The 21,545-nt window shown below is 53.1% G+C and overlaps 2 protein-coding genes across 2 annotated transcripts; both read left to right on the top strand.

Moving 5' to 3' along the window:
* Nucleotides 1-5,478: 5,478 nt before the first annotated feature.
* Nucleotides 5,479-10,540, top strand: SLC25A41 (solute carrier family 25 member 41; the record flags this gene model as incomplete). The annotated part of the gene is given in 8 exon segments (XM_084249246.1): nucleotides 5,479-5,580; nucleotides 5,582-5,680; nucleotides 5,858-6,013; nucleotides 6,504-6,656; nucleotides 6,853-6,960; nucleotides 8,871-9,038; nucleotides 9,122-9,269; nucleotides 10,368-10,540. Coding segments are annotated over 8 exon segments (1,107 nt in total).
* Nucleotides 10,541-12,203: 1,663 nt separating this feature from the next.
* Nucleotides 12,204-21,124, top strand: KHSRP (KH-type splicing regulatory protein; the record flags this gene model as incomplete). Its single annotated transcript, XM_084248825.1, has 19 exons — nucleotides 12,204-12,461; nucleotides 14,046-14,142; nucleotides 14,787-14,825; nucleotides 15,172-15,211; nucleotides 15,914-15,963; nucleotides 16,127-16,198; nucleotides 16,988-17,045; nucleotides 17,343-17,517; nucleotides 17,718-17,816; nucleotides 18,185-18,283; nucleotides 18,382-18,484; nucleotides 19,019-19,119; nucleotides 19,224-19,368; nucleotides 19,453-19,613; nucleotides 19,701-19,810; nucleotides 20,178-20,266; nucleotides 20,368-20,568; nucleotides 20,674-20,751; nucleotides 20,847-21,124. 19 exons carry the CDS (start codon nucleotides 12,204-12,206, stop codon nucleotides 21,122-21,124), a joined length of 2,253 nt encoding a protein of 750 aa, XP_084104951.1.
* Between the last annotated feature and the right edge of the window lie 421 nt (nucleotides 21,125-21,545).

Genomic DNA, 21,545 nt, shown 5'->3' with positions numbered 1-21,545 from the left:
CCCAGATCCCCTCACCCCAACCACTGGATCTCTGAATTCCTTTACCTCGACACTGCGTCCCAGATCCCTCCGCTTCAACTACCGGATCCCTACATTTCAACCACCATAACCTCAACCCCCAACCACTGGATCCCAGATTCCCAAGTTCAGACCCACTGGATCGTGACTCTTAAAAAATCATAATCATGAGAGCCCAACGGCAGAGCAAGTGGGTCCTGGCAACTGCAGCTGCTCCATCCCAAATCCCTTCACCACGGGCACTGGATTCTGAAACCTCACCCTTAGGAGGCAGCCCTGATCTTTTCAGGCACTGGATCCCAACCCCCGAATCCCTGGCTTCTGACCTGAGTCCCCCAGGCTTGAATCCCAAGCACTCAAACCCCAAGTCTAGATCCCAGTAACCCAGTCACAGCTTCCTAATCCAGCGAGTCCCCTCCTCCACCCCCCACCACAGACACACACCAGAGCCCAGACACCTCCCCACGACACTCACCCCATGGTCTGAGGAGCTGCAGGGAGCCCAGGTACTGGTCTCCTGGCTCCAGAAACCCTACAGGACATGTCTATTGTCCTGACGTGACAGGTGCCAGGCAGCATAGAGAGGAGATGCCCCTCCCACACCTGCACAGGCACTCAGTGCCCCCTCCACCTCCCAGCATGGCTGCACCTTTGGGCTCTGTGCAAAAGCTCCTCCTTCAAATTCATCCCCCAATGATTTGCAGGGTTCTCCGACCCCTTCTCACCTTGTAGGCTGATAACCCCACAGCCTGGGTCCCTCTGAAGGATCCAGTCATTCTTTCTTCAGGACTGGCAAGGAGGCAATCTAAGGCTGGGGGACACATAAGGGGACCCCCAACCCCAGCACTGCCAGCCCCTCTCTAGCCTTCAGAATTGGAAGCCAGAAGCAAATCTACACAGACTACTCTTCCCTAAACCCAAGCCTCCAATTATGCAAAGAGACAAACAAGCTAAATACCCCAAACTTACCCAGTCTATTTTTCTACCAGAAAGGAGCAGACATGCCCCCTCCCCAACCAACCCACGCCTCCAGCACCCTGCCCGTATACATTCTGCACTTTATAGTTGGATGCTGAGCTTAGGGTAATTGGGGGACCCCTCTTGCCACTCCTCCCAAGTCCTTGAGGAAACCCCATTAAAGGACCACCAAAGGAACTGGGATATTTGGGAGGCTGGAGGACACCCCCCCTAAGACTTCTAACTACCCCGCACCCCACCTCCCTGCCTGTGTGTGTTATTTCAAAGGAAAAGAACAAAAGGAATACATTTTCTAACCTCTTTCATTGTGGTTTTTACTCAAAGGGAGTGGGTGGATGTGGGACCACTGTACCCACAGAAAAGGGGTGCAGGTCATCCCCCACCACACACAATGCCAGGACACAGGAAATGACACCTTCTTGGGGCCTCACTTTGCTTCCTCCACTGTAGAGCAGGGACAGAGAAAAGTGCCTGTTTATCTTCTCTTTTTCCCTGTATTTTTTCTTATCATACAAGTACATCTATTTCCCAGGGCTGCAATAATTAGTTACCACAAAGAGGGAACTTAAAACCAACAAAATTATTTTAGATGAGTATGCTTTTATTGTGTAAAATATACAAAGCATAAAAATGGACTATGTGAAATATTTTTAATTGTACATTTCGGCAGCTTTAAATATACTGACACTATTGTGCAGCCATCCCCCTCCAGCTCCAGAACTCTCTCGTCTTCCCCAACTGGCACTCTGTCCCCATCAAACATTAAACCCCCCTCTCCTTCCCTGACCCCAGCCACCCATATCTACTTCCTCTCTCTATGGAGGTGACTCCTCTAGGGACCTCCTATGAGGGGATCACACAGGATTTGTCCTTTGTCTCTTATGTTCTTGAACAGCATGCCCTCAAGGATCATTCACAGTGTCACTGGTGTCAGGTTTTCGTTCCTTTTTAAGGCTGTATAATATCCCATCGTGTGGATGGACCATTCTGTGTTTATCCTGTCTGTTCTAGGATCCTTGGGTTATTTCTAACCTTTTGAGTATCATGAATAAAAACAACATTCGTTCTCATAGTTCCCAGGGGTAGGCGTCTGAAATCAGGGTGTCAGACTCCCTCCGAAGGCTCCAGGAGAGCTTCATTCCTTGCCTCTCCCACCTTCTGCCAGTTGCCAGCAATCCTTGGTGTTCCTTGGCTTGTAGACCCATCACTCCAAATTTACCTGTCACCTTCTAAAAACGTTCCCAACAACTTGTGCCTCCTAGCATGCACTTGCTTGTTCCCCTCTCCTGCTCTGCCAACCTGGGTCTGGATACCCCAGAGGACACAGCAGAAGTGGTAGAACATTACCTCCGAGATCAGGGAAGAGAAGACACTGCTGTTACCATCTTGGTTGTGTTTTGAGCGGCTACTCTATAGTGGGGATCATTTGTTAGGCAGCAACAGCTGTGTCAATGACGGACAGCACACACAACAGAGGTCCCACTAGGTGGTACCCTTCAGCCTAAGTGCATAGTAGGCTATACTATCTAGGTGTGTGACATTCACATAATTCAAAATTGCTTCCCAATGTATTTCTCAGAACGTGTCCCCATCATTAAGCAACATACGACTGTACATAGCTACGATTTTCACATACCCAGAAGAAGGATCAAGCCTTCCTAACTATTTTGTATTTTATATCTTTTTTGAATCACGTCCTTAGGATCAATTCCCAGGAGCGGAATTGCTGAGTCTAAGGATAGCGCTATCTCAAAGTTGGGCCACCAGACAAATTGTATGCAACATATAGCAGGTCCCTGAATAACACTGTTATTCATTGTAACATTGACAAGAAAGAAGAATCCCAACCAACACTGAACAAAAAAAAAAGCTATTTGAGGGCTTGATTTCCTTATACATAGTTGTGCTTAAAGTGAATTTCCAAGAACCTTTCAAAAGTATTGCAGACATATTGTACGCAGCTACCACCTGGCATTATCACTTTTACTGCAGCTATATCAGCATCAGTGTTACTTGAATGGGCCAGTTAACATGTGTTTTCTTACCTTAGATCTTCTATCCCATTATGCTATGTTTGGGATATGAGGTTCTATTGATGATGTGCAATGAGTTATCAGACAGGCTGCCTTTGTTATCCTAAACCTTAGTTTCCCCACCCGCAAAATAAGAGGTGTTTCTGCTCACATCTTTAAAGGGAAAAGAACTTAGATTTATTGAGCAAGTACTATGTGCCCTTGTAACATGATAAGCCCTGTCAAGTATTATCTCCTTCACATTGTCTATTTGTCTAACACTTACTTTGCACCAGACCCAATTCTTACATGGGATACAGCAGAGCCTAAAACAGAAAAAAACCTCTGCTTTCAGAGGCCCTACTTTACTGTGGGGGGAACGAACAATATATAACATAAGCAAGTGAACACGCAGAAAGCAAAGGTGCTGTGGATAAAAATAAAGGAGGATAAGAAATACCACAGTTTCGATATTAGATTGGTGAGAGAAGGTCTCACACAGAGAAGCTGACATTTGAATAGAGATTTAAAGATAGTGAGATCGGGAGTCAAGGAGATGTCTAAGGGGAAAAAAATCTAGCCAGAGGGAGCAGCCAATGCAAAGGTCCCAGGGCAGGAACATGCTGGCAAGTTGGAGGACCGGAGAGGAAGCCTGTGTGGCCAGGAGTATAGTGAGCTGGGGGAGAGAGGCGGTGAGGGCATGGAGGGCGCAGGGAAGATTGTGCGGGACTGTGGGGACAGGGGAAGGACTTTGAACTTCTACCCTGAGGGAGGCCGCAGCAGCCCAGGAGGGCAGTGGGCAGAGGCGGGGTGGGACGAGACTCACGTGCTCGTGGGTGCCCTCTGGTGGCTACTGTAGGGAGCACAGGCTGGGCAGGGGCAGAGAGGATACGCGGGCAGCCAGATTCTGGATATATATTGAAGGTTGAATCTACAGGATTTGAAGACAGAGGGGAGGCATGAGAAAAAGAGAGGAATCAAAGATAACATCAGATTTTTGACCAAAACAACCCAAAGGATGGAGTCTCTCCTTGGATCCTATCGACAACACTACATGGTAGTTTGTCACCATTTCCAGTTTCCAAATGGGGAAACAGAGCCTCCCAGTGGCGCAGCGGGTTGGGCGGTTGAGCGCAGCTCTGTGAAGCTGTCTGCAGCCTCTGCAGCGCGTGTTTGATTCCCTGCTGGCCAGGGAGCATCCTACAAGGCGCAGCAGACCTCTCCTGGCTCTCCTGCTGCTCCCCTCAGCAGTGTACTTCGGTCAGTCTGCCTGTTCTGTTCCCCACTCTGTCTCTGGTGAATCCTCTCACCGCCCCCCCCACACACACCTCTGGCCTGTACCCCAGCTCTTGCATGCATCAATAAATAAATAAATCTTTAAAAAAAAATGGGAAAACAGCTCAGAGAGGTAAAGCAGATACCACACAGCGAGAAGTGTCTGAGATGGAAATCAAACCCAGGTCCCTGTGACTCCAAACCTATGCCTGTCTTATTTTCAAGTCAACTGTCTTTTTTTTTTTTTTTTAAGATTTATTTATTTATTTATGCATACAAGAACTGGGGTACAGGCCAGAGGTGTGTGTGGGGGGTGAGAGGATCCACCAGAGACAGAGTGGGGAACAGAACAGGCAGACTGACTGAAATACACTGCTGAGGGGAGCAGCAGGTGAGTCAGGAGAGGTCTGCCATGCCATGTGGGTTTCTCCCTGGCTGAGGATCGAATTCGTGCTGCAGTGGCTGCAGACAGCTTCATGGTTGTGTCTTAACCCCTTGTGCCACCAGGGAGTTTCCTCAAGTCGACTGTCTCTTTCTTGGTAGAACCTTCTCATTCTCCACTCTGCCATCTGTCACTAAGACAATGAGCCCCAGTACATTTGCTGACTAGTGCACTGTAACAATGACAGCAAACTTACTGATTTAAAATAACACAAATGTGGTATGCCGAATGAAGGTCAACTCTGACATGGACCTCACAGGACTAAAATCAAGGTGTTGGCAGGACTGGCTGCTTCTGGAAGCTCTCGGGAGAATGCTTCCTGCCTTTCCCAGCTTCTAGTGGCAACCTGCATTCCATGGTTCTTGACCTCTTTTCATCTTCAAAACCAGCAAAGACCACTTGGTATTTCTTAGGTCTTATCACTCTGATGCAGACTGTTTCACCTCTTTCTTCCCCGTGTAAGGATTTATGAGATTACATAGGGCCTGCACAATCCATTTAGAATAATCGCTCTATCTGAAAATTTAATTCCCCTTTTGCCAATGTAACATAACAAGTTGACAGGTTTCTAGGGATTAGGTGGCATTTGGGGAGAAGACCCTCACTCTGTCCACCATATTCATTGAGGTCACAAGAGCTTCTATGACCTCATTGTCCCCAGTACCAAATTTATAAGGTGGCCCTGCCACAGCTGCTGTAGGGACAAACCTCTCCCTGAGGAATTGAACCTAGTTGTCTTGAACCTCTAGCTCCATGGGAGCCCAACCTGAGGAGACTCAAAATTCTTGCTCCAGATTCCAGACCCTGTTTAAGAGGGTCAATGCCTTATTCACCAAAGCCCCTTCCCCACCTTCACTCACCAGCCCCTCCCAGGAACCCAGGCTGTACACATGTGTATGGCTATGTGTTTGGGCACGTGCGTGAAAATGAGCTAGAATTCCTCCCATCACAACAGGTGAGTTTGGAACCATGGGTCTCCCAGTACCTCCAGCCTGGACCACAAGGGGAAAAGGCAATGCTTCTCTCCCTTCAGGCAGACCTCCAATTCCATCTAGAAGTAGAGGGAACCAGGCTGGGCCTTTCACTTCAGCCTGCCTGGCTGAGTTGGGAAGGACTTGGGTCTGCACTGCAGGTGCTGGACACAGGAGAACAACTGATGGTCCCTGTGGATGTCCTGGAAGTAGATAATACAGGAACCCTGTGGAAGTTTCTGCTCTCAGGAGCCATGGCTGGCGCAGTGTCTCGCACTGGCACAGCCCCATTGGATCGCGCCAAGGTGTATATGCAGGTGGGTGGGGAGCAAAGCCCTGGAGGCCTTGGGTTGGGATGGATGGAAGTGGAGTTGATGGAGTTCAGGGTGAGGATGGGGGTTGGCACATGGATTGGAGTTGGGAAGCTGAATGGAGATGGGATAGAGTTGGAATTGGGGATGACAGTGGAGCTGATGTGGATGGGGCATGGAGTTCAGTAAGGGAAGGAGTTGAAGGAATGGAACCAGGGACAAGGTTAGGGTTGGGGGCTAGGAAATCAGAGATGGGGCTTTGGATGACTGAAGACAAAATAGGACTAGAGAGATGAAAATGAGGGACGAGATGGTAATGAGGGTCGGTGTTAGGGTGAGTTAGAGAGTTCTAGGGCTAGTCAGGGAAGGAGATGGAGAAAGAATAGGGATGGGAGAGAAACAGGGTTGGGGACAGGACAAGTTTGGGCTCCAAACCGGGATGAGGATGGGACGGGGTGGAGGGGTCCTCACAGGGTCAGGGACACCCCACCCCCAGGTCTACTCCTCCAAGACTAACTTCATGAACTTGCTGGGAGGGCTCCGGAGCATGATCCAGGAAGGGGGCATCCGTTCCCTCTGGCGGGGCAACGGTATCAACGTTCTCAAGATTGCCCCTGAATACGCCATCAAGTTCTCTGTCTTCGAACAGGTGTGGCATGGTCCTGTCTCCCTAGCCCCACTCTCAAACCCAAACCCTTCCTGTAGTCCCACCTCCAAGTTCAAATCCTTATCCAAGAAACACATTGCCCACCCCCCACCCCGCCAGGTCCCATATGTCACCCCCTGGATGGGTTTTAGAAAGGAATATGGTTCGCTTTTCTCTCATGTTCCTCTCTCCTGTCCAGTGTAAGAATTATTTCTGCGGAGTGCATGGGTCCCCACCCTTTCAGGAACGTCTCCTTGCTGGCTCCCTGGCTGTAGCCACCTCCCAGACACTCATCAACCCGATGGAGGTAACAATGTCTGCCCCTTAGAAGATGAAAGTTAGTTGGCAGTAACTGCTAGAGCTTCCTCATTTCCTCCTCCTCCTCCTCCCTCTGCCCCATCCCCCCTCCCTTCCCCTTCCTACTCCCCCCTTCCTTCCTCTTCCTACTCCCCCTTCCTTCTCTCTTCTTCCTTCTTCTACTTGTGAGATTATGTATCAAGTTTTATCCCAGCTGACTACCCAGGCTTCACAACACATCTTACTGGCTCGGCCTCACCCTTTCCCCCCACAATGATCCAAGATGGCACCTTTATCAAATTTCTATATATTTTTTATTTCCAGTCTTTTTCTCCTCATTGCTCTGGTGTCTGTTCATGTGCCACTGTCTTTAATTTTTTTAGACTTTTGTAAAGCAGTTTCAGATCTACAGAAAAATTGAGTAGAAAGTAGAGTCCCTATAGACCCCTCCCAACATTTACATCATTTGTTACAACAGATGCATCAATATTGATACAAAGTCATTAACTGAAGCCCATAGTTTACATAATTGGGCATTGTACCAGTCCATGGGTTTTGATAGATGTGTAACATGTGTCCACCATTATGGTATCATACAGAATAGTTTCACTCCCTAAACAATCCTGTGCTCAGCCGGTTCACCTCTCCCTTCCTGTTTTGCCTTCTCATTTTAATTTCTGAGGCTTGATTTTGACATCCCTGCTCTTTTAAAATCTGTTTTCCAAGTTATCATCCTTTGTTGATTTTTCCATATAAACTTTAAAAGCAACTGTGTAGTTCAGAACACAAAATCACCTACAGGTACTTGTTTTTTTACTGGGATGGTATTCAACTCACAAATGAAGTTAGAGGTTATTGCCAGCTATATGATGTCTAGTATATGCATCCAAAAAATATTCCATTTGTTTAAGCCTTTGATGATGTCCTTTAATGGTCTTATAAATTGTCTTCAATATAATTCTTGCCCTCATCTGATTAAGTTCCTTCCAAAGTGTTTTGGTTTTTTATTGCTGCATAAAAAATAACCACAGACTCAGGAGCTTAAAATACTATCGATTTATTATCTCATTGTCTCTATGGGTCATGTCTGGCTAGTAGAATCCTCTGCTCAGGTTTTCATTAAGCAGAAATCAAAGTGTCAGCTGGGCTGCCAATAAATCCATCTGAGGTTCAGGTTCTCTGCAAACCTCCATAGTTGCTGGCAGGATTCATTTTCTTATGGTTGTAGGACTGATGTCCTAGGCTCCTCGAAACTACCCATTGGTCCCTGCCATCTGGTCCTCTCCATAATAGTTTTCTCGTTTAAGATCAACAGGAGAGTGTGTGATGCTTCAAGCTCTCTGATTTCATCTGTCTCTGGCTCACCGAATTAGGCCATGCTCACACAGGACCATTTATCTTGCAACTTGGTCTGGTTTGGAGCCTTAAATGTATCGGCAAATCACCACTCTCCAATTTTGTCATATAATGTAACTTTAGCAGGGAAGTGATATCCCATAGCCCATGTTCAAAGACGGGGGGCAGGGGAGGCATCATTGTACAGAGTATGCAGCTACTATTTTAAATTTGGGGCACTTTGCAAAAATCCAATTTTTGGGCTGCTTTCAGAAAACTGGCAGACCTGGGCACCTAAGACCTGTGCTATAGTGGCACTTACTTGGCTGGTGGTACACCAAAGCTGCCACAGACCCAACTCAGCTGATGTCACTTCCCTTTACCTCTTGCCCTCAGTTAACACTTGAATTTCTAAACCTTGGGTTAGGAGCACAGGCAGCCCAAGGAATGGACAGGTCTGGGTTTGCAACTTCTGTGCATCCCCGAGCCTGAGTGTTCTCATTTGTAAGATGGAAACAGTAGTCATTGCTGAGGGTCACTGAAGTGATTGAAGCAAATGAGTACCACATTCCTTACTTTCCCCAGGTGCTAAAGACAAGGTTGACGCTGCGTCGTACCGGCCAGTATACCGGGCTGCTGGATTGTGCGACACAGATCCTAAAACGGGAAGGCACCCGAGCCCTTTACCGCGGTTACTTGCCCAACATGCTTGGCATCATCCCCTATGCCTGTACTGACCTGGCCGTCTATGAGGTGTGGGTCCTGCAGACAGGGTGGCAGGGGTGGCACAAACCCAGGCCTGTAGTGAGCACCTTCCTGATCCCCTTCTTTTTCAGATGCTCAGGTACCTCTGGCTGAAGTCAGGCAGGGACATGGAGGATCCAAGTGGACTGGTCAGTTTGTCATCTGTGACACTGTCCACAACCTGTGGCCAGATGGCCAGTTACCCGCTGACTTTGGTGCGCACCAGGATGCAAGCCCAAGGTCAGTCTGGCCCTAGTGGGATGCCACACATGCTCTTTCCTGCCTTGCCCCAGCTCTCTGAACTTTCTCCTTCCCCAAAACTGACTCTCACATTGATCCTGGTCACCTTTGCTGATCTGAAACTATCAAAGCTTTGATCACCCCCTAATCTGATTGCAGTCCTCAAATTAACCCTACAAATCACTAAAAGGAACATCTATTTCTAAAGTGACTCCCTGCAATATCCCCCCAAGGGGCCCACTCCCCCACAATGGGCCCACTCCTCCCCAATGGGCCCACTCCCCCCCAACGTGACCCATGCACTGATACTGACTTCAAGCCATCTACTCCCAAAATGACTTACGAACTCCTCCAAATCTGATCCAGCTCTCAATTGGCTCCAAAAGGGAAAATGGTTCCTAAATTTGTCCCTGATACCTTAGGGATGCCTCAAATGTTACTCGCCAAATGGATTCTCATTCCCTAATCCAATCCTCAAACATCAGTGAAGATCCTTAGCAACCCTGGTCTTCACAAGTACCAAAACTGGGCCTCCCTGATGGTGCAGGGGTTAAGTCTCAGCGCTATCAAGCTATCACCAGCTACTGCTGCACGAGTTTGATCCCAGCCAGGGAGCCAACACACATGGCGCAGCAGACCTCTCTTGTCTTACCTGCTGCTCCCCTCAGCAGTGTATTTCAGTAGATCTGCCTGTTCTGCTCCCCACTCTGTCTCTGGTGAATCCTCTGCCCCCCTCACCTCTGGCCTACACCCCAGTTCTTATATGCACAAATAAAATCTTTTTTAAAAAGTCCCCAAACTACCCCTTAGCACCCCTCCACAAACTTCCAGTAAATCTTAGAAGTTTTCGCCCATATAAGCTGAGAGTTTTGTAAGATATACTAAAAAATGAATACTGAAAATTCCTGTCTAAATTGATCATTTCACTCTCCTAAATGGACCAATTTTCTCTTAAAAGTCCTTCTAACTCCTTTCCAAAGGACCCTCACTATGCCCCTGCCCTTGTTCTCATCTCTCCCCACCCCATCCCTACTCTAGCCCCACCAGAAGCTCAGGTCATCTCTGGCTGAGGTCCTAAGCCTGCTCCTGTCCCTGCAGACACTATTGCAGGCTTAAACCCCACCATGAGAGGAGTGTTCCGGCAGATCCTGGCCCAGCAAGGTTGGCCTGGTCTATACCGAGGCATGACCCCCACATTACTGAAGGTGTTGCCAGCAGGCGGCATCAGCTACGTGGTGTATGAAGCCATGAAGAAAACCTTGGGCGTATAGGCAGAGCTGGGAACACACCCTGGGCAGAAAATGGACAGAAGGTTCCATTGCCCTTGGCCTCAAAGAACTCTCCAGGTTCCAGTTCCGAGGGAAGTCTTTTGTCAAAAGAAGCAGACTGGAAGTCTGGGTCATAAGATTCCTGACCCCCACCCACCCAGGGTACAGTCTGGAACTAGTCGGGACTCCAGTTTGGTTTGTCCTGGCACCAGGGTGAAATGGTGAACCTGTGGGGACAACTAGGAATAAAGAGATGGTTTCTGCTGGACGTGCCTGGGATACCTGAGAGCATTAGTAGAGTTGGGTTCCTGAGATCCTGGGCCCCAGAGGTACCTTGCCTCCTCCTATCCCCCAGCTATAGAATAGTAAAAGTCTGAATGATGCCAGGGTTTAGAAGAAAAGTTGACGGATGACGCCTGGGCTCAGAAGAAATTAAGGACCCAGCATAGGAGCTTGGAGTTCAGGTCCCATGTCCTCATGCAAAGAGAGTGTGGGATGGAGAATTAGGAGCTGATATCCCTCGGTCTTGGGAAGGAAGCAATGGCCCCAGACCTTGAGTTGGGGAGGGGAGCTGTACAGAGGAAATCCTGGGAGAGAAAGGGGCACTCTAGATCCCTGATGGAGAGAGGAAGGGGTACAAAGAATCCCTGGATTTCCTCCTGCTCATGCATCACCCCACCACAGGAAGTGCCCGATCTCCGAGACCTCAAGCAGGCCACGTGCCAGGCCTACCCAGCCAGGCTCCTGGGACACAAACCCAGACGTCAGTTCTGAACTCCGGCAGTCTGTCGCCAATGCCCACGTCGGCTGCCATTCACCCCGGCTCCCGCTAATCCCCTCTCGCAGGCGGGTAGCGGGCTCCGCCCCAATGCAGCTAAGCTTTCACTGGCTCCCACCAAAATTGGGCACCTTTATTTCCTTCGTCGTCATTTGCTCTGAGCGATGTCAGTCATCTTACACCTGCCCCCGGACCCCAGTCATTGGCTAAGAAGTCAAGCCTAGAAAAGGATTCTGGTTAAGAAGGCAAGCAAACCAGTCCCGCCCCGAGGCTATTCCCCAGAACTAGTCGGGGATTGGAGCAAATTGACTGCCAATCTCCACAAGGCCCGCCTTTTGCTCGTACTCATTGGTTCGCGGTCACGGCTCACCGGGTGCCCCGCCCAGCCCGTTCAAGGGGGCCTTTCGCCAAGCCCCTCCCTCCAGTCCACCTGACTCGCCGCAGGAGTCAATCCGGTTCTGAAGCCGCCCCGCGATTCTGGAACTCCCGCTTCATTGGGCCTCCCCCCTTCGCGATGGCCTCGATTTGCCCTCCCTGCGCCCTCAGCCCGCCGGCCATTGCCTTTTAGAGCTGTCGGTCACCCGCCACCGCCCGCCCACTACCTCTCTCTGCACTCCGATTGGCCGCTCGTCTCCAGAGCCCGCGATAGGTGTTCGGGGAACGCCGGCCGCCTCCTATTGGCCCAGCTCAGCCGTCCGTCACGCCGGCGGCGGGAGGGGGCGTCCGTCTCCCCGCTCGTCGTCTTCCCAGCCGCTGGCTTCCCAGAGTGCTCCGCGGCCGTGTGGAGCGAGGCCTTGTTCCCGCGTTGAGCCGCCGCCGCCGCTGCCGCCGCCGCCGCCGCCGCCTCCTCAGCCTCAGCCTCCGCGCCAGGCCCGGCCCCGCCGCGCCATGTCGGACTACAGCACGGGAGGACCCCCGCCCGGGCCGCCGCCGCCCGCCGGCGGGGGCGGGGGATCCGGGGGGCCCGGAGGCGCCGGGGGAGGCCCTCCGCCGGGCCCGCCGGGCGCGGGGGACCGGGGCGGCGGCGGCCCCGGCGGCGGCGGCCCCGGCGGGGGGGCGGCCGGCGGCCCCTCGCAGCCCCCCGGCGGGGGCGGCCCCGGGATCCGCAAGGACGCCTTCGCCGACGCCGTGCAGCGGGCCCGCCAGGTGAGGAGGCCGCGGCCCGAGGGGCGCCCGCGCGGGCGGCGGGCGGGGGAGGGGGCGGGGGTCACGTGCGCGCGCGGGGTCGCGGGAGGGGCCGGGGCCGCCGCGGGGTCACGTGGGGCGGTAGGCGGGGGCCCGCGGGGGTCCCCTCGGGGTGACCCCCCCGGCGGGGGCAGGGGCGCCCGGGGTCCCCGGGAGCGTCCCCGGGGTGTGGAGAGGCCGCGCGCGCGGGGACCCGCCTGGGGACCCCCGGGACCCCCCCGGTGGGGTGCCGCGGGCTTCTCGCTCCCGGAGGCGAGGCCCGCCCTCCCGGGGGAGGGTCCTGCGCGCCCCCTCCTCCCGCCGAGGCCCGGGGCTGCCGGCCCCCAGCCTGGCCCCGGCTCCTCGCGCGCTCCTGGAGGAAGGGGCTGGGGGAGCAGCGGTCCCCCCCGGAGCCGGGCAGTGCAGCGGGGCCCCTCCGCCGCCGGGGTGGCCGCGCGCTCGGGCGGAGTGGGGAGGAGGAGGGTGAGGCTGGCCCTCGGGTGCTCCCCAGACGGGAAGGGGGCCTGTCTCTGCGCGGCGGGGAGGGTCGCGCCAGTGTTTTCGGGCCGGATGACAACATGGAGTTGTCACATGCCGGCGTGGCTGACCTCCCCGGCTCGCCTGCAGGCCCGAAGGGGAGGAGGCTCGGGGAGAACGGAGGACTTTGCCGCCTTTCGGGAAGGGGACTGGCCCGGGCCGATCTCGCTCGCGGCGGTCCAGCCCTCCGGGCAGGGTGGGAGGCCCGTTAGGAGACGCCCTCTTCGCGCCCAGCGTGGGCTGCGGTTTTCTCACCCCGCGGTGGGGTAGGCTTCCAAGGTGCGTCTGAGCCGGTCACCCAGGGGACTGCCTTGGTTCAGAGACTCCTACAGCTGGGGGAGTTGGTGCTTTGTGTTGAGGTGGGAAAAGGCCCGTCTGGGCATCCTGAGAGCTTTGGCTCCAAGTCAGTGGCGTGGAGGAAAATCCGGAGAGGTGAAAAGATAGAGCCTTCAACTCAGGTTGGTTTCTTCGGAAAAACTGAAGTAGTTTTGCAGACACACCTGTCTTAAGTTTGTTGATTTTGAGTTCATTGGAAGTTGTTCATCGTGTGTCTAAAATGTAGCCTGTGTTCCAAAAGGGTCTTTTGTTTCGGCCAAATGAAAATTTCAGATGCCTTGAAACAAAAACTTTTCCTGAGATTTCTTCAACAAATGCAAAGATTGCATGGCGAGAGCCATAAGAGGTAGCTGTGCTCTTCAGCATCCCAGAAGAACCAGGCTAGAGTCCAGGGTGAGGAGGGAAGTGGCTGAAAGTTTTGGTTCGTGGACATGACCTGAGGACCCTTGTCTGCACCTGAACTTTTGTATCTTTCACCCCAGATCCAAGTCTGCATAGATTACCTCATGGATAACTCTAGAACTCTGAGTCTTAAGACTCTTTCCAGAACAGTTGGCCCATCCCTAAATTGGGGAGGAAGCTACTCCCAGACCTAGTGGATTTTTCATGAATCAGGGGTGTTCAGGGAAGTTGATCTGAGTGCCACAGAGGGTTGGTTTGGTAGTAATTTTGTGTTTACTACTTTATTTTTAGATTGCAGCCAAAATTGGAGGTGATGCTGCCACCACAGTGAACAACAGCACTCCTGATTTTGGTTTTGGGGGCCAAAAGAGGCAGTTAGAAGATGGAGGTAACTACCTGCTGGGAGCAAGTTCTGGGGAGAGAGAGTGAGGTGCCTTTGTTTGAATATGTTGGGGGTGGGGGGAGCCCTACTGCTGTTTGGTCTTTTAAAACCTCAGCAATCCAAGCTTTGTTCCTTCTTTTTGTTCAGTCTGCCATCCTGAGGTATCAGGTAGCGGAGAGGAGGGCAGATTAATTGTGACTGGGTCCAAGTTGTAAGTTTTCAACATCCTTCTCCCCCTATGGTAGGCTGGGGAAAGGCTCTCAGTTTTATTGAGGCCCCGCGTAAAGTGTAGGGTTGACTTGACTGCAAGTAGCATTACCTGCAGAAGCCAAAATGACAGACTGGTGATCATTTCATCTCTTTCATCCACATTCCTTCCCTTCCTAGGGCAGATCTGGTCCTAAACTGGAAGGACCCAGTGTGTGGTCATCATTGTTCACCTATAATAAAGATCTTTTTTACCCTGGATATTGGTGGGATTAAGGAGTTCTGGCCACTTTCTGAGATTGGTCTCTTCTCTCCTGTCTTGGCTTTCATATTAGGGGTGGGGGAAGTGGAATGGTTTGCCAGGACATGTGGCACCAGCATCAGATTTGAGGCAGCTGTGGGTGGGTGGGTGCTGCATCTGACATATCCTCTCTCTTTCGCAGACCAACCGGAGAGCAAGAAACTGGCTTCCCAGGGAGACTGTAAGTCCCTTGAAGAGGGCAGCTTCAAGGTCTTTTAGGAACGGGGAGCTAGAAGCATGGAGCATGTGGTAGCTTCTCCTTATTGGCAGCTCTAGGTGTTCATCATCTGGGCTTCATGAGCTTTAAGGATCCCAAAAAACCTCCAAATTGGGGCAGAAACTCTCAGAGTGTATGTGTGCGTGCCGCGCACGGTCTGCTGTGAAGAGGGGTCTGTGGTGCGTCAGTGCTTAGAAGCCCAGCCTGAGGTGCTAGTTCCAGAGTGCTGCTGGAGAACCTTGGGGCCAGTAGTAGGCAGGGTCCCTTAAAGGAACAAGGCCAATCTTTCCTTTGGGTTCTCTCTCCACAGCCATCAGTTCTCAGCTTGGACCTATCCATCCTCCCCCCAGGTAAGTGGTGACTTGAGCATGGCATTTCTCTATCTCTCATTTGTCTCTACCTTCTCTTAGTCACTTGGGAGAGAGGTCTGTCTGGGGGCTGCACCATGAAAGGTTTTGTCTCCATTCCTGGTCACTCAGAGAGGGGACTGAGCAGCATGACTGTCTGCGCTTGGGTGTCTTCGGGGCTGTGGGGGTGGGTGGGGCAGTAGCTGGCAGGATGAAGGGTGGGCTCTGCGTCCTGTTTGCTGCCTGCATCGCGGCGGGCATGCTCAGAAACAGGCTTATCCCCTTGAAGAGGTTGTGGAAGAACCTTGATTTTTCTCTGCAAAAGCTGTTTCCTGGGAGCTACTGGGACCTGGGAAGTTGTCCCGTTGACTTTAGTGAGTCTGATGAATTCTTTGTCAAGAACTACATTGTTGCTCCTTTGCCGTGAGACAGCTAGGGTACAGGGGCCCAACTGCCCCAGACCAAGCCTCTTAACTCCATGAGGAAACCGGGGGGCGGTTGGTGACTTGTTGTGGCAAGAGTGAGCCTTGTGCTATTTATTGTCAGGCTCCACTTAGGTCTTTGGGGACTTGGTACCCATGTCATGGAAAGCAAACTCAGGGGTCAGAAACATGGCTTTGGTGGGCTTTTTCTTAGGTGACCACCTCTCACTTGTCCAACTTCTGCTTCCTCCTTGAAACTGACTTTCATTATTTCTCTTTGAAGGACTTCAATGACAGAAGAGTACAGGGTCCCAGATGGCATGGTGGGACTGAGTGAGTATAGGTCAGGGATGCCCATTCTCTGCCACACCCTCTCCCCCTTGGGGCAGTGTCCTGGGAGGCCCCACCAGGGGGCCTCCTCTCTCACTCCTTTCTGAATGGGTCAGAGTCTCAGCTCCAGCCCCCTTTTCAGTCTGTTTTTCTTCCTTCCACCTAGTCATTGGCAGAGGTGGTGAGCAGATAAACAAAATCCAGCAAGATTCAGGCTGCAAGGTCCAGATCTCTCCAGGTATGAGAACCAGGTTTATGCCACAATGGGAGCTGGTTTGGGCTTGTGGTCGTTGCGCTTTTTTTAGTAAACATCTGAGTTTTGCCTTAACTGGGTAAACAGATATAAAATGGACTGGTTTGTTGAGCCGTTTTTGTGTGCTAGGCCTGGCGCTGTATGTCAACTTGGGCGACTCCTTGTGACTTTTTGTCTGTCTTTCATTTCATAATTGGGGATGGGGGCTGAGGTGGAAGGGCTAGAACTGCAGTCCGGAACCTCACTTCAGGCTTTTGCTCTGGAATATGATGTGAAATTGCTGCTTAAACCCCTAATAGAACACCAGTGGGAATATGGGGGGCAGGGAGAGTGGCAGAAAGAACCACTGTGCAACTGGGTCTAGGTGTCAACCCCAGGTCTGGCTGCCCTTCTGCAAGTGCCTTCCTCTCAGCGTTCCTCAGGACTCTTCTAATGCCTGAACTCCTTGACTATAGGGGGCGGGGGCTCTTGTAACTATCAGGGCTGGTGGAATGGCCCAGATTTCGGATCTTCTGGAAAATCCCTCTTTTACGTCCTCTCTTTCCCCTAAAACTTGTCCCCTCCCCCCCTTACTGGACTTTTAAGTTTCCCGAATCTTTTGGTCTTGCCTAGAGTGGCCTTCTGGGGTCTTGGGGGGGTAAGTTGAATGGCCAGAAGGCTACATGGTGGCGGAAGGGGCTGGTGGTTGCTCTGGAAGTTTCCTCGTCTCCACGGAAGGCCTTGGCAGGCTCGCAGGCCCCAGACAGATGTGGACCCTGTTTCCTCTCTCCTCAGACAGTGGCGGCCTACCCGAGCGCAGCGTGTCCCTCACGGGAGCCCCGGAATCCGTCCAGTAAGTCCCCAACTGAGGCTGGGGTGACTAGGGGGATGGGCAGAAGCCTTCTTGATCCTTTTGAAAATGGGGGATGACATCTCGCATCATGTCCCTCAACGCCCTGCCCTCTCAGGAGGCTCCTGGCACACTGGTTTCCCTGAACCACCCCAGCCCTGCTAATTGGACCCTCTTCCTTGTCATCCGGCCAGACACAGACGTTGGCATTCCTTTCTTCCTTTTGAGCTGGGTGGGGCTGCCAGGCCAGGAGTAGGAAGTAGTCTTTTTCAAGTGACAGTGTTGTTCTCCCCTTCCCAGAAAAGCGAAGATGATGCTGGATGACATCGTCTCTCGGGGTCGCGGGGGCCCCCCTGGACAGTTCCATGACAATGCTAATGGGGGCCAGAATGGCACAGTGCAAGAGATCATGATCCCCGCAGGGAAGGCTGGCCTGGTCATTGGCAAGGGCGGGGAGACCATCAAACAGCTGCAGGTGAGGGGACAGGACAGCGGACAGAGACTTTCCAGCCCAAGAAAGTTTCCTTCCTGTGGTCCTATGGCCACACGTCCCCACCCATTGCTTTGCCCCAGAGTCTTACCCTTTTTGGTCTTACCCGACCTCCATCCCCAAGTACATCAGCCCTAAAAAGTCTTTGGGGAACTCAGCACTGACTGTCAACACTGGTTGTAAAGGAACGAGCTGGAGTGAAGATGATTTTAATTCAAGATGGGTCTCAGAATACAAATGTGGACAAGCCTCTGCGCATAATTGGGGATCCTTACAAAGTACAGGTGAGCACCTCCTGGGTGGGATGGTGAGGATTTCTGGCAAAGGGATGGTGTAAGGGGGGACAGGGGTCTGCATTTACTGGAGGTTTGTGTGAATGGGCCGAAAGTGGGGAGGTTTCAGGAGTGCCGATGTCGAAATTCGCCCTGAACTCATACCGGTGCTGAACTACCTCCCAGTTGTATGTGCACAAACCAGAGGCCTGAATGCTGATCTGTTTTCTTGTCTGGAAAACGAAGGGTTTCTGTGTTGAGCACAGCCTGTGTGTGCTGTCCTTAGTTTAGGCCCATGACCCCTGGGGACGTGGGAGGCAGGGGTGGAATACAGTGGGGCAGCAGCCTTGCCTGTGTGCCCACATCCTGTGTGTTTGCAGCAAGCCTGTGAGATGGTGATGGACATTCTCCGGGAGCGTGACCAGGGCGGCTTTGGGGACCGGAATGAGTACGGATCCCGGATTGGCGGGGGTATTGACGTGAGTGCGGGCCTCCCTGAGGAGGGGATAGGTGATCTCACTGCCAGCAGCTATGGGGACTGAGCCTTACTGATTCTTTTGCCTCTTTTCCTCCCTAGGTGCCAGTGCCCAGGCATTCTGTTGGCGTGGTCATTGGCCGGAGTGGAGAGATGATCAAGAAGATCCAGAATGATGCCGGTGTTCGGATACAGTTTAAACAAGGTCAGCGCCTAACCCAGGATATCAGCAGCGGGTGTGGGTGTGCTGGCTGACATTGTCCTCTTTGGGTCACCATTAGGGTCCTCAGCAGGCAGCTTGGACCTTGGTCGTCCTCTTTGTGGTGTCTCCAAGACAGGCCACTGGAACATGTCTGTCTCTGACCCCTGCTGTGGACGGCCATGGGGGAGTTGGTGACGGCCAACTTTTCAAGTTCCCACCAAGTGGCCTGTCTTGATGGGGCAATCTGGGGCTGGATCACAATACTCTGCCATAGCCCTGGGCAGCAAGCAGCCTCAACGCCGTATGTCTGCAGGGTGGAGGAATCCCTGTTGCTGCTTCTGGGGTGTCACACGAAGAAGGTAGTTTCAGCTATTGCCCTGCCTTAGCTGGTCTGCTTCAGAGAACTTGAGCTTATCTCCCCACCCCCTGAGTATGGTTTTGGTAGCGCAGCATCTGCCCTGAAGAGGGAGTATGACGGTGATGGAATTGCATTTCTCTTTTCAATTTGTCGTATTGCTGCCTGGGTGCTGACCTCAGATGACGGGACGGGTCCTGAGAAAATAGCCCACATAATGGGGCCTCCAGACCGGTGTGAGCATGCAGCCAGGATCATCAATGATCTTCTCCAGAGCCTCAGGGTAGGTGACGCGGGTCATGCTGGGAGGAGACTGGCCTGTCTCGGGAAGTCCAGGGACCAAACTGACTTCTTGCACTCATCCTCCAACTCCTCCATGTCTTGCAGAGTGGTCCCCCAGGCCCTCCCGGGGGTCCTGGCATGCCCCCCGGGGGCCGGGGCCGAGGAAGGGGCCAAGGCAACTGGGGCCCTCCTGGCGGGGAAATGACCTTCTCCATCCCCACTCACAAATGTGGGCTGGTCATCGGCCGAGGTGAGTAGGGCCCCGGCACACCATCCCTCACCCGTTCTCTCCTCCTCCTGCTCTCCCCTTCATTGCCTGTGGCACCCCTGGCAGGAGGTGAGAACGTGAAAGCCATAAACCAGCAGACAGGAGCCTTTGTAGAGATTTCCCGGCAGCTGCCACCCAATGGGGACCCAAACTTCAAATTGTTCATCATCCGGGGCTCGCCCCAGCAGATTGACCATGCCAAGCAGCTCATCGAGGAGAAGATTGAGGTGGGCTCAAGGATGGGTTCTCTGGGATCCCCAACTTGACTCTTCCTTTTCTCCACCACTATTGACCTTTTCCACTTCTTCCCTCAGGGTCCCCTCTGCCCAGTCGGACCAGGCCCTGGGGGACCAGGCCCTGCTGGTCCTATGGGGCCCTTCAACCCTGGACCTTTCAATCAGGGGCCACCTGGGGCTCCCCCTCAGTGAGTATTCCCCTCTGCTTCCTGAGGGATTTGGGATGGGAAGTAACATCCCCACATTCATACACCACCAGGAGGTCTAGTTCTGTGTTTAGAGGCACTGTTTGTAGGAGCAAGCCCAGCTCTATCATATGGACACTCTGGATTTAAAAGATGGCCTAGATACCCATCCTTGTCTCCTCCTCATTCTAAATCCACCTCATACTCAGATGTCTGTCCAAGCCTGTTGGATCTGGGAGACTTACCTGTGCCTTTTGCTTTGCGGCCCCACCCAGGCAGTGACCTGGGACTATGCCCCCTTTCTAGTTGCAGCCAGCCTTGGCCTCTTAGGGGTATAACCACTGCTCACATGTACCTCTTCCTCCTGCAGTGCTGGGGGCCCTCCTCCCCATCAGTACCCACCCCAGGGCTGGGGCAATACCTACCCCCAGTGGCAACCGCCAGCTCCTCATGACCCAAGTAAGTACAGCTGGGTGAGGGGGAGGGTGGCTCTGCATTTTTATGGGGGCAGGACAGGCTGGTTTCCTGTGCAGCTCCTCAGCCCCACTCCCCTTTTATAGATAAAGCTGCTGCAGCTGCCGCAGACCCCAATGCTGCCTGGGCTGCCTACTACTCACACTACTACCAGCAGCCCCCGGGTCCCGTGCCTGGCCCTGCGCCAGCCCCTGCAGCCCCACCTGCCCAGGGCGAGCCGCCTCAGCCCCCACCTGCCGGCCAGTCGGACTACACTAAGGCTTGGGAAGAGTATTACAAAAAGATAGGTGAGTGTGAGGCTGCCTCAGAGGTCCAGTTAGGCAGAGGCAATGGGGGCATCGGTACCCATGTTCTCATTCTGGCCTCTGAACTCTGGGCGCCACTTTCTGCAGGCCAGCAGCCCCAGCAGCCTGGAGCACCGCCACAGCAGGACTACACGAAGGCCTGGGAGGAATACTACAAAAAGCAGGGTGAGTCAGATGAGGCCATAGGAGCCAGGACCAGGCTGCTCGCGCCAGCACGATCCTCTCCTCTAATCTGTGCACTACCTTCTAATCCCCCACAGCTCAAGTGGCCACTGGAGGGGGTCCAGGTGCACCTCCAGGCTCCCAGCCAGACTACAGTGCTGCCTGGGCTGAATATTACAGACAGCAAGCCGCTTACTACGGACAGACTCCCGGTCCTGGCGGCCCCCAGCCACCACCCACACAGCAGGGACAGCAGCAGGCAAGTGGGAACTGCCACCCTCCTCCTCCTCCTTTCTCCTTCCAACCCCCGGCCACCGTCCATCCTGCCTTAGTGGGTAGCGCCGGAAATCCCTTCCCCTGCGGGGTGTGTCCTTGATGCCTGCAGCGGGGGCCGTGTGGCCAGAGGTCTCCGGGAGTCCCCACAAGCCGGGGAAGTATGCGCTGGGTCCAGAGGTTAAACGAAGAGGCCTCCCTCCGCCGGCCCGCTTGTTCCTGTGTAACGCTGTCGTGATGCTGGGGGAGAGCTGGAAACGAATACGAGGTGGAACTGTTGAACTGGTGGGTAGTCCTGGGGGTGGGGACAGGCCGGCAGCTCCGACGTTGGTCACCGTCCTGGCTGCTAACTCAAAATCTGGCCACTTGGGAAGAAAACAGCTATTTTTTCCCCCTTTCTGCATTACTTTTTTTGGGTTTTGTTCTTTTTATTTTATTTTTAAACCCATGATCTTTTCCCCTCATGTCCAAATGACTGTGCGTTGCAGGTGACCCTGGTGTGGGTCAGCCCCGGCTCTGGCGGG

This window comes from Talpa europaea (genome assembly GCF_964194135.1).
Source record: "Talpa europaea genome assembly, chromosome: 12".
Classification (NCBI taxonomy): domain Eukaryota; kingdom Metazoa; phylum Chordata; class Mammalia; order Eulipotyphla; family Talpidae; genus Talpa; species Talpa europaea.
The sequence above is the reverse complement of the archived record's forward strand: the minus strand, read 5'-3'. Positions and strand labels throughout refer to the sequence as shown.